The 20,405-nt window shown below is 42.2% G+C and overlaps 1 protein-coding gene across 1 annotated transcript; it reads left to right on the top strand.

The window, feature by feature from the left end:
- The first annotated feature begins 54 nt into the window (after positions 1 to 54).
- On the top strand, positions 55 to 19,832 carry CCIN (calicin). Its single transcript, XM_017673658.3, has 2 exons — positions 55 to 1,617; positions 9,401 to 19,832. The coding sequence occupies exon 2, from the start codon at positions 9,486 to 9,488 to the stop codon at positions 11,250 to 11,252; it is 1,767 nt and encodes a 588-aa protein (XP_017529147.1). The 5' UTR covers positions 55 to 1,617; positions 9,401 to 9,485; the 3' UTR covers positions 11,253 to 19,832.
- Positions 19,833 to 20,405: the final 573 nt, after the last annotated feature.

Here is a 20,405-nt window from a genome sequence, read left to right as displayed (position 1 = left end):
ATAACTCTTGAGTTTCTGTTTTAGGTAACTCAAGCTTCCAAATGCCTCCAAACTCTTGTCTGTAGATTGTGTTCCTAAGACAGCCATGTTTCATCCATGTGACCTACCACCACACAGCTGATTGGATAGTGGGCTTGTGATCCAAGGGCAGCCAATCCCTGAGCTGGCATGGATCAGGAATTTGAGTTAAGAAATATGTTATGCATTTACCCATGGGACTTTTAAAATTAGAATGCCATTGAGTCTGGCCACGTAAACCAAAGCTATATGCAAACCAAGTTCTGAGTTATAAATATATAGAAGTGAGAAAGCCAGGTGTCAGCAGTACAAAAGAGGTGGAGATTCTGAGACTGTTGCTGAGCTTTCTAATTCCAGGCCAAATCCGTGTGCCTGTAAAACGGCCCTCATTTTCTTCAGGGCTCCCCAACAAATTGGTTTATCAACTGATGGTCCCCAAAATATAGAATATTAGGGGTCCCCTTAGGGAGTCTCCATAAACAGAAAATACTGAGCTGGGCAGAAAGCTGAGGATGGATGATGTAAAGAAACCCAGCTGAGGGAACTGGGCTGACATCCTTTTCTGGCCATACCTGGGAAGCCACCATGAGCAAGATGGGACTCCATGACCAGTCAGTGAACTTCCTGGTGGCTCCTAGGGACACCCTCCACCCAATACAAACACAAACACCAGGTGGTGTAGACACTGGCATGTGGCCAGCCTCCAAAGGTTGGAGTATTTCCTCAGTTGGCTACAGTAAGGAAAAGGCTGATCAGGGGGGTTTTCCAGGCCGAAGAAAAGCTAGACAACAAAGCTAACTAAGCAGGTGGGCACTAATCTTACTTCTTAAATGAATTTCATAAAGATGGCAACTCCCACAAGCTGAACAAGAGCAGGATAAGCCAGACTGCCAGCTCACCTATGTAGCCAGAAAACAGAAAGGAGTCAGGCACTCTGGCCCCAAGCCCTGACTCTGGGCACTCTGAGTTGAACAAGCCTGTTCCCCCCAGTCTGGGCCTCAGTTTGTCCAGCTGTACAAGGTCTGACACATTAGGCCTATTGGATCCTCTCAGGCCTCCCTGACAAGCTCTAGGTTCAACGTTCTTAACTAGATGTTAGAATCTGTTCAAACTTCCTCCCCTGGTGTTCTGAGACCTGAAACAAAAGTGAAGGGGCACAGCCACTTCTTCCACCAAAATGCTCCCAAGGCAGAGCAAGTGAAGCAGCAGGGTCTGGCCCACCATCCTCTACTCCTGGTAGAGATGCCCCAGGAGGTGCAGTCTGCTAGCTTCTCCTAAGGGATGACCCGGATGCCAGGTGCCAATGAGAATGAGAACGTGTCCGGCGACAGCAGCAAGAGATCTCATCTTTGGCCCAGTCGCTGCCACCTCTCGCGAGATCAGGGCCGGGGAAGTACTTGAGTTTAATATCCCGTGGAAAGGACGCTCAGAGAGGAACTCACCTAAGCCGCATAGCTGGTCTGTGGCGGAGGGGCTGGAATCTAAGCCTTCTTCCCAAGATGAAAACATAAGTTTTTAGCCTTGCGCAGACAAGTATCTCAAGAGACTGAGTGCTTCTATCCCATTAGGCATCACCGTGAACAAATTCAGCATTAAAAGGTAGGTACTTTTAAGTAATGTTCAATTTACCAAATCCCCAAATAAAGGAACGGCCAGCCCTGAAATGAAAGGATGAAGAAGAAAAGGAATAATGAGAACTTGACTAAGCCAGTGAGGGAGAGAACTGGCAGGCTTCGGGTGGCGCCGTTTCCCTAGTAGGGGCGCTAAGGACGACCTGAGGGTCCGGGGTGGGGCTTGGGGCCCAGGCTGGAGAAGATGGGGGCCCGAAGCCTGAGCCCTGGTGCGCTCTGCACCATCCGACCAAATGCAGCGAGGTCCTGCGTGTTGCGCTGCTTCCCGGAAACCGCTAAAGGCTAGTCCGGTGGGGGCTCGGGCTGGCCCTTTTCCCTTTCCTGGCACTGGCAGCAGCCCTACGGGCGCGCCACGTTAACTCCAGGACCCCGCGCCTGCCCGAGCAGGTCTGCCGGCGGGGCACTGAGGGGTGACGCCACAATCTGTACTGGGCACAGGTGTGTTTGTGGCGATCGTAGCAAACCCTGCCAGTTGAACCCAGGGTCGCGGCGGACGCCCCAAAGCTGCCGCCTCTGCCCCGGGCCCGCATGTGCGTGGGAGCCGGCTCAGGAGGGGAAACCCCGGGTCTCTCCTCGGCGGGGCCGGGCGGGGCCGGGCGGGCCGGGCGGGGCGGGGCCCCGAGCGGGCGCTTCCGCCCGACCCTCCGGCTCCACCGTGTGGCCGGAGGAGGCTCGCGGCGTCCGCCCGAAGGCTCCGCTCTCCCCGCACCGCCCACTACCAAGGACCACGACAAGTAATTATCAAGTTAGCCACCAAGAACGTCGGCTCTGTACGAACTGATATAATATTAATAACGTAACGGCCACTAGCATTTATTGAATGTTTGCTAATAGCCAAACACTGTGCTTAACGCTCTCTAGTCATTTTCTCATTTAAACTCTTAAAATCTGTGAAGCAGGCACTGTCACTCCCATCTCACAGATGAGAAACTGAGGTGTAGAGTCTGAGCTACTCACTCCGAGTCCACACTTGATGGAGACCACCAACGCACCAGAGTTCCCAGCATTTTACGACTAGAGACTTAGAAATGTGGAGAATGTCCCTGTTTGCCGTGGAACTGAAATAATCCCGGCTTCAGAGACCATCCCCATCCCATGTGTGGCTAAATGTTGTCTCCCTGCTCTAATGAGTGACCTCTACCACTTTTTTTAAATTAAGGTATTATTTATATGCACTCTTATGAAGGTTTCACAAGAAAAACCATGTGGTTACTACATTCACCCTTATTATCGAGTCCACCCCCCTTACCCCATTGCACTCACTGTCCATCAGTGTAGTAAGATGCCACAGAGTCCCTGCTTCTCTGAGCTACACTGTCTTCCCCTTGAGCACCCCCCCCACCACGTGCACCAACCATGATATCCCACAATCCCCTTCTCCCTCCCGCCCTCACTCCTCCCCTTTGGTAACCCTAGTCCCTTCTTGGAGTCTGTGAGTCGGCTGCTGTTTTGTTCCTTCAGTTTTGCTTTGTTGTTATACTCCACAAATGAGGGAAATCATTTGGTACTGGTCTTTCTCTGCCTGACTTATTTCAGTGGGCATAATATCCTCTAGCTCCATCCATGTCGTTGCAAATAGTAGGATTTGTTTCTTTCTTATGGCTGAATAGTATCCATTGTGTATATGTACCACCTCTGCTTTATCCATTCATCTACTGATGGACACTTACTTTGTTTACATATCTTGGCTATTGTAGACAGTGCTGCAATAAACATAGGGGTGCATATGTCATTTTGAATCTGAGAACTTGTTTTCTTTGGGTAAATTCCTAGGAGTGGAATTCCTGGGTCAAATAGTATTTCTATTTTGAGTGTTTTGAGGAACCTCCATACTGCTTTCCACAATGGTTGAACTAATTTACATTCCCACCAGCAATGTAGGAGGGTTCTCCTTTCTCCGCATCCTTACCACCATTGTTGTTCCTAGTCTTTTCTATGTTGGCCATCCTAACTGGTGTGAGGTGATAACTAATTGTGTTTTTAATTTGCATTTCCCTGATAATTAGTGATGTTGAGCATCTTTTCATGTGCCTGTTGACCATATGAATTTCTTCCTTGGAGAAGTGTCTGTTCAGATCCTCTGCCCACTTCTCTCTCTTTTTTTTTTGCTGTCATTAATGTACAGTTACATGAACAACATTATGGTTACTATACTACCCCTATTATCAAGTCCCCCCCCACAAACCCCATTACAGTCACTGTCCATCAGCATAGTAAGATGCTATAGAATCACTACTTGTCTTCTCTGTGTCCTCCGCCCATTTTTTAATAGGGTTATTTGCCTTTGGGTGTTGAGGCATGTGAGTTCTTTATATATTTTGGATGTTAATCCCTTTTCAGAAATGTCATTTACAAATATTTTCTCACATCCTGTAGGATGCCTTTTTTGTTCTGCTGATGGTGACCTTTGCTATGCAGAAGCTTTTTAGCTTGATGTACTCCAATTTGTTCATTTTTGCTTTTGTTTCCCTTGCCTGAGGGGATGTATCCAGGAAAAACTTGCTATTGTTTATATTCAAGAGATTTTTGCCTATGTTCTGTTCTAAGAATTTTATGGTTTCATGACTTACATTCAGGTCTTTGGTCCATTTTGAGTTTACTTTTGTGTATGGGGTTAGACAATAATACAGTTTCATTCTTTTATATGTAGCTGTCCAGTTTTGCCAACACCAGTTGTTGAAGAGGCTGTCATTTCCCCATTGTATGTCCATGGCCCCTTTATCATATATTAATTGACCATATATTATTGGGTTTGTATCTGGGCTCTATACTCTCTTCCATTGGTCTATGGGTCTGTTCTTGTGCCTGTACCAAATTGTCTTGATTACTGTGGCTTTGTAGTAGAGCTTGAAGTTGGGAAGTGAAATCCCCCCTGCTTTGTTCTTCCTTCTCAGGATTGCTTTGGCTATCCAGGGTCTTTTGTGGTTCCATATGAATTTTAGAACTATTTGCTCTAGTTTGTTGAAGAATGCTGTTGGTATTTTGATAGTGAATGCATTGAATCTATAGAATGCTTTAGGCACGATGGCCTTTTTTTCTGGTATCATTAATCTACAATTACATGAGGAACATTATGTTTACTAGACTCCCCCCATCACCAAGTCCCCCCTACATACCCCATTACAGTTACTGTCCATAAGCATATTAAGAGGCTGTAGAATCACTACTTGTCTTCTCTGTGTTGTACAGTCCTCCCCAAGCCACCTCCCACATTATGTGTGCTAATAGTAATGCTCCCTTTTCCCCCTTATCCCTCCCTTACCACACATCATCCCCAGTCCCTTTCCCTTTGGTAACTTGTTAGTCCATTCTTGGGTTCTCTGAGTCTGCAGCTATTTTGTTCCTTCACCTTTTTCTTTGTTCTTATACTCCGCATATGAGTGAAATCATTTGATACTTGTCTTTTTCCATCTGGCTTATTTCACTGAGCATAATACCTTCTAGCTCCATCCATGTTGTTGCAAATGGTTTATATTTGTTTCTTTCTTATGGCTGAATAGTATCCATTGTGTATATGTACCACCTCTGCTTTATCCATTCATCTACTGATGGACACTTACTTTGTTTACATATCTTGGCTACTGTAGATAGTGCTGCAGTAAACATAGGGGTACATATGTCTTTTTCAAACTGGGATGCTGCATTCTTAGGGTAAATTCCTAGAAGTGGAATTCCTGGGTCAAATGGAATTTCTATTTTGAGCATTCTGAGGAACCTCCATACTGCTTTCCACAATGGTTGAACTAATTTACATTCCCACCAGCAGTGTAGGAGGGTTCCCCTTTCTCTGCATCCTCACCAACATTTGTTGTTGTTTGTCTTTTGGATGGTGGCCATCCTTACTGGTGTGAGGTGATCATTGTGGTTTTAATTTGCATTTCTATGCTGATTAGCGATGTGGAGCATCTTTTCATGTGTCTGTTGGCCATCTGAATTTCTTCTTTGGAGAACTGTCTGTTCAGATCCTCTGCCCATTTTTTAATTGGATTATTTGCTTTTTGTTTGTTGAGGTGCATGAGCTCTTTATATATTTTGGATGTCAACCCTTTATCGGATATGTCATTTATGAATACATTCTCCCCTACTGTAGGATGTCTTTTTGTTCTATTGATAGTGTCCTTTGCTGTACAGAAGCTTTTCAGCTTGATATAGTCCCACTCGTTCATTTTTGTTTTTGTTTCCCTTGCCTGGGGAGAAATGTTCATGAGGAAGTCACTCATGTTTATGTCCAAGAGATTTTTGCCTATGTTTTTTTCTAAGAGTTTTATGGTTTCATGACTTACATTCTGGTCTTTGATCCATTTTGAATTTACTTTTGTGTATGGGCTAAGACAGTGATCCAGTTTCATTCTCTTACATGTAGCTGTCTAGTTTTGCCAGCACTATCTGTTGAAGAGACTGTAATTTCCCCATTGTATGTCCATGGCTCCTTTACCATATATTAGTTGGCCATATATGTTTGAGTTAATATCTGAACTCTCTATTCTGCTCCACTGGTCTGTGGCTCTGTTCTTGTGCCAGTACCAAATTGTCTTGATTACTGTGGCTTTGTAGTAGAGCTTGGTTGGGGAGTGAGATCCCCCTGCCCCACTTTATTCTTCCTTCTCAGGATTGCTTTGGCTATTCGGGGTCTTTGGTGTTTCTGTATGAATTTTTGAACTATTTGTTCCAGTTCATTGAAGAATGTTGTTGTTAATTTGATAGGGATTGCATCAAATCTGTATATTGCTTTGGGCAGGGTGGCCATTTGACTATATTAATTCTTCCTAGCCAAGAGCATGGAATGAGTTTCCATTTGTTAGTGTCCTCTTTAATTTCTCTTAAGAGTGTCTTGTAGTTTTCAGGGTATAGGTCTTTCACTTCATTGGTTAGGTTTATTCCTAAGTATTTTATTCTTTTTGATGCAATTGTGAATGGAATTGTTTTCCTGATTTCTCTTTGGATTGGTTCATTGTTAGTGTATAGGAAAGCCACAGATTTCTGTGTGTTAATTTTGTATCCTGCAACTTTGCTGAATTCCATTATCAGTTCTTGTAGTTTTGAAGTGGAGTCTTTAGGGTTTTTTATGTACAATATCATGTCATCTGCAAATAGTGACCATTTGACTTCTTCTTTACCAGTCTGGATTCCTTGTATTTCTTTGTTTTGTCTAATTGCCGTGGCTAGGACCTCCAGTACTATGTTGAATAACAGTGGGGAGAGTGGGCATCCCTGTCTTGTTCCCAATCTCAGAGGAAAACCTTTCAGCTTCTCGCTGTTAAGTTTGATGTTGGCTGTGGGTTTGTCGTATATGGCCTTTATTATGTTGAGGTACTTGCCCTGTATACCCATTTTGTTGAGAGTTTTTATCATAAATGGATGTTGAATTTTGTCAAATGTTTTTTCAGCATCTATGGAGATGATCGTGTGGTTTTTGTCCTTCTTTTTGTTCATGTGGTGGATGATGTTGATGGGTTTTCGAATGTAGTACCATCCTTCCATCCCTGAGATGTATCCCACTTGATCATGGTGTATGATCCTCTTGATGTATTTTTGAATTTGGTTTGCTAATATTTTTTTGAGTATTTTTGCATCTATGTTCATCAGAGATATTGGTGTGTAATTTTCTTTTTTGGTCAGGTCTTTGCCTGGTTTTGGTATTAGAGTGATGCTGGCTTCACAGAATGAGTTTGGAAGTATTCCCTCCTCTTCTATTTTTTGGAAAACTTCAAGGAGAATGGGTATTATGTCTTCTCTGTATGTCTGATAAAATTCTGAGGTAAATCCATCTGGCCTGGGGGGTTTGTTCGTGGGTAGTTTTTTGATTACTACTTCAATTACTTTGCTCATAATTGGTTTGTTTAAATTTTGTGTTTCTTCCTTGGCCAGTCTTGGAAGGTTGTATTTTTCTAGGAAGTTGGCCATTTCTTCTAGGTTTTCCAGCTTGTTAGCATATAGGTTTTCATAGTATTCTCTAATAATTCTTTCTATTTCTGTGGGGTCCGTCATGATTTTTCCTGTCTCATTTCTGATTCTGTTTATGTGTGTAGATTCTCTTTTTCTCTTCATAAGTCTGGCTAGGGGCTTATCTATTTTGTTTATTTTCTCAAAGAACCATGTCTTGGTTTCATTGACTTTTTCTATTGTTTTACTCATCTCAATTTTATTTCTATCTTCTCTGATCTTTATTATGTCTTCCTTCTGCTGACTTTGGGCCTCATTTGTTCTTCTTTTTCCAGTTTCAATAATTTTGACTTTAGACTATTCATTTGGATTGTTCTTCCTTCTTTAAATAGGCCTGGATTGCTGTATACTTTCCTCTTAGAACTGCCTTCGCTGCGTCCCACAGTAGTTGGGGCTTTGTGCTGTTGTTGTCATTGGTCTCCATATATTCCTTCATCTCTATTTTAGTTTAGTCATTGATCCATTGATTATTTAGGAGCATGTTGTTAAGCCTCCATGTGTTTGTGAGCCTTTTTGTTTTCTTTGTACAATTTATTTTTAGTTTTATATCTTTGTGGTCTGAGAAGTTGGTTGGTAGAATTTCAATCTTTTTCAATTTACTGAGGCTCTTTTTGTGGCCTAGTATGTGTTCTATTCTGGAAAATGTTCCACATGCACTTGAGAAGGATTTTTATCCTGCTGCTTTTGGGTAGAGTGTTCTGTAGATGTCTGTTAGTTCCATCTGTTCTAGTGTGTTGTTCAGTGCCTCTGTCTCCTTACTTATTTTCTATCTGGTTGATCTGTCCTTTGGAGTGAGTGGTGTGTTGAAGTCTCCTAAAATGAATACATTGCAATCTATTTCCCCCTATAATTCTGTTAGTATTTGTTTCACATATGTAGGTGTTCCTGTGTTGTGTGCATAGATTTTTATAATGGTTATATTCTCTTGTTCGATTGACCCCTTTATCATTAATCATTATGTAATGTTCTTCTTTGTCTCTTGTTACTTACTTTGTTTTGAAGTCTATTTTGTCTGATACAAGTACTGCAACTCCTGCTTTTTTCTCCCTATTAGTTGCATGAAATATCTTTTTCCATCCTTTCTCTTTTAGTCTGTGTATGCCTTTGGGTTTGAAGTGAGTCTTTTATAGGCAGCATATAGACGGGTCTTGTTTTTTTTATCCATTCAGTGACTCTATGTCTTTTGATTATTCACCACTCTATTTTAAAGTTGAATTGTGTCCATGGCTGCAAAGGACAGAGCCTTTTTTCTCTGATGATCAGGAGCCTTTGCAGAGAAGGATATCTGAGGCCTGAGAATCAGAAATTGAGGAAAGCTGAGTAATCAGGAGCTTCCTGGAAGGGTGAAAAACACAGAGTTACAGAAGGCTTGTATTCCAGACCCTGCTCTGCTTCCAAATGGCTGTGGGATCTTGGGCCAATCCCTTCTCTTCTCTAGGCCTCAGTTTCCCTCCTGTACAAGGGGAGGATTCTTCTAGATGATCTAATAATTTCTTCCCTTCCCTCAGCCTCCTCTTAACCCTCTCTAAACCACCCCAGCCCAAACTGGCTCTGACATTCCAGAAGCCTTGAATTGAGATTTGAAAGCCCCAGGTGGTAGTTGCAACCCATCTCTGAATTTTCTTCTGGGCCCTGGGATGTAGGTCCTGGCAGGGTATCTGGCCTTGGCAGGTTAGAGTCAAGAGAAGGGAGGCCCTGTACCTCTGAGAAGGGCTTCAGGGAGGACTGCACTGTGATGACCTCATTCATTCTATGACATCACCCTCTCTCCCACTCCATGCCTCTCTGATCAACTGCTCTTGAAACAGTCATCAGTCAGAATCCCGAAGGCCTGAGAAAATATGTTCTCCAGTACTTGCTTCTGATCTTCTGCCTCAGTCAGCAAGAGGCACCATGAAATTAGAATTCGCTGAGAAAAACTACAACAGTTTTGTGCTGCAGAACTTGAACAAACAGAGGAAACACAGAGAGTACTGGGACATGGCCCTGACTGTGGACCATCATGTCTTCTTTGCACATCGCAATGTGCTGGCTGCTGTCTCTCCACTGATGAAGAGCCTCATCTCCAGCAATGTCATGAAGACCACTGATGAGCTCTTTATCACCATTAACCCCAACTACCTGAGTCCAACCACAGTGGACCAGCTCCTGGACTACTTCTACAGCGGCAAGGTGGTCATCTCAGAGCAGAACGTGGAGGAGCTCCTTCGCGGGGCCCAGTATTTTAACACACCGCGACTTCGAATCCACTGCAATGACTTCCTGATGAAGACCATCCGCCACGCCAGTTGCTTGCGCTACCTCTTCTTGGCTGAGTTGTTTGAGCTCAAACAGGTATCAGACTTGGCCTACTCTGGTATTCGCGATAATTTCCATTACTGGGCTAGTCCTGAGGGCTCCATGCATTTCATGCACTGTCCACCTGTCATCTTTGGCCGCCTGCTCCAAGATGAAAATTTGCATGTGCTCAATGAGGACCAGGCTCTCAGTGCACTCATCAATTGGGTGTACTTCCAGAAGGATGAGCGGGAAAAGTATTTCAAGAAGTTCTTTAATTACATTAATCTTAATGCTGTCTCCAATAAGATGCTGATGTTTGCTAGCAACAAGCTGATGGGCATAGAGAACAGCTCATCCCATGGAACCCTGATTGAGAGTGTTCTCATGGACCGGAAGCAGGAGAGGCCATGCAGTTTGCTGGGCTACCAGCGGAAAGGAGCCCTGATTGATTCGGTGGTCATCCTTGGTGGCCAGAAGGCCCATGGCAAGTTCAATGATGGAATGTTTGCCTATATAATCCAGGAGAACCTGTGGTTGAAGCTCTCAGAGATGCCCTATCGGGCAGCAGCACTTAGTGCCACCTGTGCTGGTCGCTTCATCTACATTTCTGGTGGCACCACTGAGCAGATTTCAGGGCTGAAGACAGCCTGGCGGTATGACATGGATGACAACTCCTGGACCAAGTTGCCTGACCTACCCATTGGGCTTGTCTTCCACACCATGGTGACCTGCAGGGGGACAGTTTACTCGGTGGGTGGGAGCATTGCCCCAAGGCGGTATGTCTCCAACATCTATCGCTATGATGAGCACAAGGAGGCCTGGTGCCTGGTGGGAAAGATGAGCATCCCTATGGATGCCACAGCGGTGATCACCAAAGGTGACAGGAACCTGTACATTGTCACTGGACGGTGCTTGGTGAAGGGCTACATCTCCCGGGTTGGAGTGGTGGACTGTTTTGACACCATAACTGGTGATGTAGCCCAGTGTATCACCTTCCCCATTGACTTCAGCCACCAGCCCCTGCTCTCTTTCCATGACGACAACATCCTCTGTGTGCACAGCCATCAGCAAAGTGTGGAAATCAACCTGCAGAAGGTAAAGGCCAGCAAGATGACCACCTCTGTGCCACTCTTGCCCAACAACTGCCCCTTGGATGTGTCCCATGCTATCTGCTCCATTGGTGACAGCAGAGTGTTTGTATGTGGGGGTGTCACCACAGCCAGAGATGCGCAGACGAAGGACTACATCATTAATCCCAACGCCTACTTGCTGGACCAAAACACAGGCAAGTGGAAGACCCTGGCCCCCCCACCAGAGGCACTAGACTGTCCTGCCTGCTGTCTAGCCAAGCTACCTTGCAAGATTCTTCAAAGGCGTTAAACAACTTTTTAAGTGGGAGAATAAGCAAATGCTTTATTATTCACAATTTAATGAGAGAGAAAGGAAGATGGCCTGTTGTTTCCTTCTTAGTGTTCTAGTCTCTTTTTCCTGAAGGTGGTGATCCAGGCTAAGGATGCTCCCAGTGGGTGGACATTCAGGGGTCCTCGGTGACTAGAGGGATCCAAACAGAAGCTGGAAAGGAATCCTCATGGGTGGGATGGAGACATCTGAGCACTGGCCAAGGTGGTATCTGGGAAGCCCCCTGTCTTATCTTTCCTATGGTCACTCGCTGACACTGGCTAAACTAACAGGTAAAGCACTTGCTTAGAGTACGAAGCCTCAGACTCCTCCAGCACTCACTGGTCCTCCTGGAAAGGGAGGAGAGAGCCCACAGCAGGTCTGGGGAAGAGCCTCATGCCCACTGGCAGGTGAAAGTGGTGTGGGCAGGGCTCAGGGATGAGGGCAGAGGGAAGGCCAGAGGCAGGGCTACTAGACTGCTGTATTTATGTACACGTCAGACTAGGCTGGTATGATGTGTTTGTGTCTCATTTTATGGTAAAGGTGGGACGTTACTAAGCAACCCAGTAAGCAGGGTTCATTGAGAACTTTCTCTGGGAATATAAATGTCTGAAGGTCTGGAGTGAAGAGAGGTCAGTAAAGGGAGTTGCCCCTTATGAGAGGTTTCAGTTACCTACTGTCAGCCTTGGTCCGGAAGCAGATGATCCTCCTCCTGATGAGTCTTCAGAAGGTTAATGTATGCTACTGTATCACAGTGCCTACGTCATTCACTTCACTTCATCTCATCATGTAGGCATTTTATCATCTCACATCATCACAAGAAGAAGGATGAGTACAGTACAAGAAGATACTTTGAGAGAGATACAGAGACCACATTCACACTTGCTACACTGTGTTGTTGTACTTGTTCTGTTTGACTTTTGGTTACTATTAATTTCTTACTGTGCCTAGTTTACACATTAAACACCAGAGACGGTTGGAGCATCAGCTGTGGTGGGTGGCATCTGGAGTCAAGGGACTCAGTGGTCAGCTAAGCCTGGATGTGGGGCAAGGGTCCAGGTTCTTGCGCCCTTATATTAAGTAAATTCCAATAAAATGCTCCCTGAGACTCCCTAACTCACAGCCTTGGTGAGCTTTCCCCGATTTTAACTACCTCTGTTTCCCTTCCATTTATTTGTGTACCTATGTATAATCTTCAACAATTTAGAAGAAACTGAGCAAGTCCTTAAAAACCATATATAATGCTATTTATCCATTGACTTATTCATTCATGAGTTTACTTACTCATCCACTCATCAGTTCTCATACACATGCACGCATACACACACACCATTCACAGAGACCTCTCTCTGTAGCTCCTTGTCGGAGGTGATGGGGCCACAGTCTTGACACAGACAAGCCATGCTCCAGGAAGGATTATCTATACCAGTGCTATGCAACAGGAATACAATGTAAGCCACAGATGTAATTAAAAATGTTATAGTACCCACATTAAAGTAAAAATAACTGAAGTTAATTTAAATAATATATTTGATTTAACACAATTTATCCAAAATATCACTTAAGTAAGCAATGTAAACATTTATTAATGAGATATTTATTTTCATGCTAAGTTTGGTGTTTGGTGTGTATTTTACACTTACAGCACACTCAATTTGTACTAAACACACACACAAGGCCCCAGGAGGCTAGTGGCTCGTGTATTAGACAGTGCAGCATATTTTAGATAGTCTCACAGTTCAGATCTGCTCCACTCCCCACCCCCTCCCAGTCCTGCTCAGCCTGCTCAGCCTCGTCTCCATGACCTCTCTGTTGAGTGACTTCTGTCTTCAGAGCCTACCCTACTGCCCAGGTCTTACTCTCCTCCTTCCAGGCAAGGAAGGACCTTGGATTTCACAGCTGACCCTCTCTGCCCTGGAACTTCTCCCACACTTCTCACTGCTCCAGCCCTGGGCCACCCCTGCCTCTGCTCACCTCACTGCCATCCCCTAGCTAGAAGAACAGGGTCAGATTCATGCCTCTAAGCGCGGCTGCCCCACCTCCACCGACCAGGCTGCACTGACCACTGAGTCCCCTCTTCCCGACTCCAGATGCCATTCCCCACAGCTGATTCTCCAACCTTCTCCTTCTCTCCCCTCTTTCTCAAGCCACTTAACTCTCATTGTGCTGCCAGCTCTCTAGAGAAATAAAGGTCAGATGACTCGAGATCCATGAACAATCCCATGTTCACCAAAAGTCTCTCCAGATTTCTGCTGCTTTTCTGCATCTCAGAGGATGATTCCATGAATCAAAGCTGACCCCTCCCATCTCTCCATTCAGTCACTTCATAACTTCTCAGGCTCCTACATTCCCTCTCTGGCCACATCTCCTTCCTGATCTCTGCTCTTCAGCCCATAAATATTCTCAAGTTTCTCCTGTTCTGAAAACAAGCTCTCCTGAGCTCTGAGGCCTACCTCCAGCTATGGGCCCATCTCTTTCTTCAGTTGAGCTTCCTAAATGTTGTCAATGGTCTCTGCCTCCATCTTTCACTTCCAGATCAGTCTCTAACCATCTATTCCCCCCATGCCACTGAGCTGTCTCCTGACAACACTGTCCCCTTTGTCCTTTTTCTCAGTCATGTTCCTTCCCCTTGCAGTACTGGGTAGTATCAGCCACTCCTGCCTGCCACTGAATCACTAGGGGACTGCGAAATGGGAGCTCCTTGGCATAGTAGGATTATACTTTGATATTTTCACCTGTGGTCCTTCCCTCCCTCCCTCTTTCCTCTCCCACACTGAAACTAGACTATAAGGCAGAAGCAAAAGCAGCTTACCACTGAAGAGGCTGGCGCGGCTGAATGTAGGAATCAGAGTCAGATTCCTGGCTTTTGCTACCAGGGAAGCTTTAGCAATCAGAGCAGAGATTATGGTCTTGAAAGACAAGGTTTTTGAACTACAACTCAGGTCTTCAATCTTGGGCACAGGAAGCCTGATTCAAGGGAAATTCAGACATGTACAGTTTTAAGGGAATTGGGTTTCTAGAGTGTCGACTTTTTTCTTCAAATCGATATACCTGAGAATATACCTGTGGTGGTGATTTCATTCTAGTTCTATTTTCCCACCTTCCCTTTCAAAATTATCCTTCAAACACTTTACACACACACAGAAAGTAACTTTTGCCCCTTGCAGCTCGTCCTGGGATGCACTACCCCAGGAAGCCACTTTGGGGTATAAACTGGTATCAATGAAGCATCACTGAAGCCTCCTTTCATCAAGACACCAACATCCAAAGAAGAATTTGCCGTATTTTTCTGTCTTATCTATACAGTATTTCTGTAAGGTGTGAAGTCTGGTGTTAAAAGCTGTAGTATTTTGGTCCAAGTTCAGTTTTTCAGAAATTTTAAGTAGCAAATGAAATGATGGCATTTTGAAAATCTTTATTGGGATATAATTTACATACTATACAGTGCAATCAAAGTACAAATTCAATTACCTTTAGTATATTCACAAGTGTTGTGCAACAATTACCACAATTTTCAAACATTCTCATTACCTGAAAAAGAATCATCACACCCCTTAGCTGTCACTCTCTAACCCCTCATCTTCCCAGCCTTAGGTGACTACTTATCTAGTCTCTCTCTCCTGCATTAGCCTATTCTAGACATTTAATATAAATGGAATCATATAATATGTGACCTTTTACCTGGTTTCTTTCAGAGTGTTTTCAAGTTTCCTTGTTGTAGCATGGGCCAGTACTTCATTCCTTTTTATTACTGAAAAATATTCCGTTGTATGGATATATCACATGTATTGATTCATTTATCAGTTAATTGATGGGCATTTGGGATGTTTACACTTCTTGACTATTATGAATAATGCAAACATTTGTGTACAAGCTTTTGTGTTCTTGAATTTTTCATTTCTACTGGGTATATAACTTGTAGTAGAATTGTTGGATCATATGGTGACTCTACATTTGTCCATTTGAGGAACTACCAGACTGTTTTCAAAGCAGCAGCATTATCTTACATTCTTTGTTGTTGTTATTTTTTATTTTGGCATCATTAATCTGCAATCACATGAGCAACATTATGGGTACTAGACTCCCCCCATCATCAAGTCCCCACCACATACCCCATTACAGTCACTGTCCATCAGCGTAGTAAGATGCTATAGAATCACTACTTGTCTTCTCTGTGCTGTACTGCCTTCCCCATGCCCCGCCTCACCTGCTACATTATATGTGCTAATCACAATGTCCCTTTTCCTCCCTTATCCCTCCCTTCCCACCCATCCTCCCCAGTCCCTTTCCCTTTGGTAGCTGTTAGTCCATTCTTGGGTTCTGTGAGTCTGCTGCTGTTTTGTTCCTTCACTTTTTTCTTTGTTCTTATACTCCACAGATGAGTGAAATCATTTGATACTTGTCTTTTTCTGCCTGGCTTATTTCACTGACCATAATACCCTCTAGCTCCATCCATGTTGTTGCAAATGGTAGGATTTGTTTTCTTCTTATGGCTGAATAATATTCCATTGTGTATATGTACCACATCTTCTTTATCCATTCATCTACTGATGGACACTTAGGTTGCTACCAATTCTTGGCTATTGTAAATAGTGCTGCGATAAACATAGGAGTGTATATGTCTTTTTCAAACTGGGCTCCTGCATTCTTAGGGTAAATTCCTAGAAGTGGAATTCCTGGGTCAAATGGTATTTCTATTTTGAGTTTTTTGAGGAACTTCTACACTGCTTTCCACAATGATTGAACTAATTTTTACATTCCCACCAGCAGTGCAGGAGGGTTCCCCTTTCTCCACATCCTCACCAACATTTGTTGTTGTTTGTCTTTTGGATGGTGGCCATCCTTACTGGTGTGAGGTGACATATCATTGTGGTTTTAATTTGCATTTCTCTGATGACTAGCGATGTGGAGCATCTTTTCATGTGCCTGTTGGTCATCTGGATTTCTTCTTTGGAGAAGTGTCTGTTCAGATCCTCTGCCCATTTTTTAATTGGATTATTTGCTTTTTGTTTGTTGAGGTGTGTGAGCTCTTTATATATTTTGGATGTCAACCCTTTATCAGATATGTCATTTATGAATATATTCTCCCATACTGTAAGATGTCTTTTTGTTCTATTGATGGTGTCCTTTGCTGTACAGAAGCTTTTCAGCTTGATGTAGTCCCACTTGTTCATTTTTGCTTTTGTTTCCCTTGCCTGAAGAGATGTGTTCATGAAGAAGGTGCTCATGTTTATGTCCAAGAAATTTTTGCCTATGTTTTCTTCAAAGAGTTTTATGGTTTCATGACTTACATTCAGGTCTTTGATCCATTTCGAATTTACTTTTGTGTATGGAGTTAGACAATGATCCAGTTTCATTCTCTTACATGTAGCTCTCCAGTTTTGCCAAAACCAGCTGTTGAAGAGGCTGTCATTTCCACATTGTATATCCATGGCTCCTTTATCATATATTAATTGACCATATATGTTTGAGTTAATATCTGAACTCTCTATTCTGTTCCACTGGTCTGTGGGTCTGTTCTTGTGCCAGTACCAAATTGTCTTGATTACTGTGGCTTTGTAGTAGAACTTGAAGTTGGGAGGCGAGATCCTTCTTGTTTTATTCTTCTTTCTCATGATTGCTTGGGCTATTCAGGGTCTTTTGTGGTTCCATATGAATTTTAAAACTATTTGTTCCAGTTTGTTGAAAAATGCTGTTGGTATTTTGATAGAGATTGCATTGAATCTGTATCTTGCTTTAGGCAGGATGGCCATTTTGACAATATTAATTCTTCCTAGCCAAGAACATGGGGTGAGTTTCCATTTGTTAGTGTCCTCTTTACTTTCTCTTAAGAGTGTCTTGTAGTTTCCAGGGTACAGGTCTTTCACTTCCTTGGTTAGGTTTATTCCTAGGTATTTTATTCTTTGTGATGCAATTGTGAATGGAACTGTTTTCCTGATTTCTCTTTCTGCTAGTTCATTGCTAGTGTATAGGAAAGCAAGATTTCTGTGTATTAATTTTGTATCCTGCAACTTTGCTGAATTCAGATATTAGTTCTAGTAGTTTCAGAGTGTATTTTTTAGGGTTTTCAATATCATGTCATCTGCAAATAGTGACAGTTTGTCTTCTTTTTTTTTTTTTTAGTTTGACTTCTTCTTTACCAATCTGGGTGCTGTGTATTTCTTTGTTTTGTCTGATTGCTGTGGCTAGCACCTCCAGAACTATGGATATTGAATTTTATCAAATTTTTTTCTTCATGAATTAGTTGTGTGGTTTTTCTTCATTAGATTGTGAGTGTGGTGGTTTGCATTCATTTATTTTTCAAAAATTGAACCAGCCTTGCTTTCTGGGATAAACTTCACTTTGTCGTGGTATGTTGTTCTTTTTCTTCTTGCTGGATTCAGTTTACTAACACAGAACTTCATTGACTGACGATGGGGTTAGATCCCCAAAAACCCATTGTAAGTTGAAAATATTTTAAGCTGAAAATGCATCTAATGCATCTGACCTACTGAACATCATAGCTTAGCCCAGCCCATCTTAAACATGCTCAGAACACTTACATTGGTGGATACTTGGGCAAAATTGTCTAACACAAAGCCTATTTTATGATAAAGTAATTTATTAAATACTGTTACTGAAAGTGAAAAACAGAATGATTGTATGAATACAGAATGGTTGTGAGTGTATTGGTAGTTTACCCTTGGGATCACGTGCTGAGTGGGCACTGCTGCTCTCTGTGCTACTAGCATTATGAGAAAGGATCGTATCACATATTTCAAGCCCAGAAAAAGATGAAAATTCAAAAACCAAAGTATGGTTTCTATTGGTTGTAGAAAATTTCTGAATGTGTAAGGTTGAAAAATCATAAGTCAGACCATTATAAGACAGGACCATCTGTATTCTGGTTTGTTTTTTTCCATTGCTATTCCTAGCGAATATTGATGTATAGTTTTCTTTCTTTCTCTCTTTCTTTTTTATACTCCCTTTGTCTAGTTCTGGTGTCAGAGTAATGCTTGCACTTTAAATTAGTTGGGAAGTTCTCCCTGCTGTCTCACTTTTTTTTTGAGACATTGTGTAGAATTGGTGTTACTTCTTTAACTATTTAGTAGAGCTGGCCAGCAATACTATTTGGTCCTGGAGATTTTTTGGGAGGGGGTGGGGGTGTGTTTAACTACAAATTCATTTCTTAAATAGTCATAGGACTATTCAGATTACCTATTTCATTTTTGGTGAGTTCTGGTAGTTTGTGGCTTTCAAGTTGTCAAGTCTGTGTGCATACAGTTGTGTATAATAATCTCTTGTTATCCTTTGAATGTTTCAGGGTCATTCATTTCATGATGTTTGTAATTTGTGTCTTCTCTCCTTTCTTGTCAATCTTGCTAGAGCTTTATTTTATTGATTTTTTTCAAAGAGCCAGTTTTTACTTCATTAATATTCTCTATTATACTTTCTTCAATTTTATTGAGTTATGTTCTTTATTGTTTATTTCCTTCTGCTTGCTTTGGGTTTATTTCACTCTTGTTTTTCTAGTTTCTTAAGGTGGAAACTTAGATTATTTACTTGCAACCTTTCTTCTTTTCTAATATAAACATTCAATACTATAAATTTTATCCTAAAAATGATTTGACTGAATCCCACATGTTAGATTTGTATTTTCATTCATTCAGTTCAAAATATTTTAAGTTTCCCTCAAGACTTCCTCTTTGACTCATGGATTACTTAGAAGTGTTTTATTTAATTTTCAAAGGTTTGGAATTTTCCTAATATCGTTCTGCTCATGATACCTACTTTAATTCTATTATGGTCAGAGAGCATATACATTGTACTTTTCTGCAATTAGTTTATATTTTAGGTTTGTTTTATGACCCAGGATGATCTGTCTTGGTGAGTGTCCCACATGCACTTGAAAAAAATGTGTATTTGGTTATTGTTGGATAAAGTGTCCTACTGATGTCAGGTCCAGTTGGTTGATGGCTTTCTTCAGTCCTTCTATATCCTTGTTAATTTGCTTTCTACTAGTTCTCTAGGTTTTTTTTTTTTTTTTTGAGAGGGCATCTCTCATATTTATTGATCAAATGGTTGTTAACAACAATAAAATTCAGTATAGGGGGGTCAATGCTCAATGTACAATCATTAATCCATCTCAAGTCTAATTCTCGTCAGTCTCCAATCTTCTGAAGCATAACGAACAAGTTCTTACATGGTGAACGAATTCTTACATAGTGAATAAATTCTTACATGGTGAACAGTACAAGGGCATTCATCACAGAAACTTTCAGTTTTGATCACGCATTATAAACTATAAACAATCAGGTCAAATATGAATATTCGTTTGATTTTTGTACTTGATTTATATGTTGATCCCACATTTCTCCCTTTATTATTATTATTATTTTTATTTTAAATAAAATGCTGAAGTGGTAGATAGATGCAAGATAAAGGTAGAAAACATAGTTTAGTGCTGTAAGAGGGCAAATGTAGATGATCAGATGATCAGGTGTGTGCCTATGGACTAAGTATTAATCCAGGCTAGACAAGGGCAGCAAAACATCCACGGATGCAGAAGATTTCTCTCAAAGCAGGGGGGATGAGGTTCTGAGCCTCACCTCTGTTGATCCCCAAATTCTCACCTGATGGCCCCCCTGCGACTGTGCCTGTCTTAGGTTGTTCCTCCCTTGAGGAATCTTACCCGTCTCTGGCTAACCAGTCATCTTCCGGGGCCATACAGGGAAATGTAAAGTTGGTAAGTGAGAGAGAAGCCATATTGTTTGAAAAGGTTAGCTTTTTACTTCTTTGCAGATTTATTCCCTGTGGCTTCTATGCCCAGCACTTGTCTCGAGGTATCTTTACCACCTGGAGGAATTATGATACTCGGTAAATTCGATATGAGGCACGAATTCTATTTAAGGGTTGTAATTAGGAAGAAAGAAGAAAAGCTACAGATGTAGCATATGGAAGGAAACATGGGAGGATTGATTATTTCTTTGACATATCTTCTTGTAGAGTACCTTAAGTATGTATAGGTTTTAAACTACTAACTAATTTGCACACACATATTAACATAATAGGAATACGGTGACATAAACAAAGCAAATCTATAATTACCATCCATCTCCAGTGAAGCCAAGAAAACCATTTAGGCACCCTAGGCAT

Source organism: Manis javanica, chromosome 2 (assembly GCF_040802235.1).
Source record: "Manis javanica isolate MJ-LG chromosome 2, MJ_LKY, whole genome shotgun sequence".
Classification (NCBI taxonomy): Eukaryota; Metazoa; Chordata; class Mammalia; order Pholidota; family Manidae; genus Manis; species Manis javanica.
Note: the sequence above shows the minus strand (reverse complement) of the source record. Positions and strands in the feature narration are given on the sequence as shown.

Bases quoted from the DNA above. Each gene is read 5' to 3' on its own strand.
- CCIN (XM_017673658.3), top strand. From the start codon at position 9,486: ATGAAATTAGAATTCGCTGAGAAAAACTACAACAGTTTTGTGCTGCAG.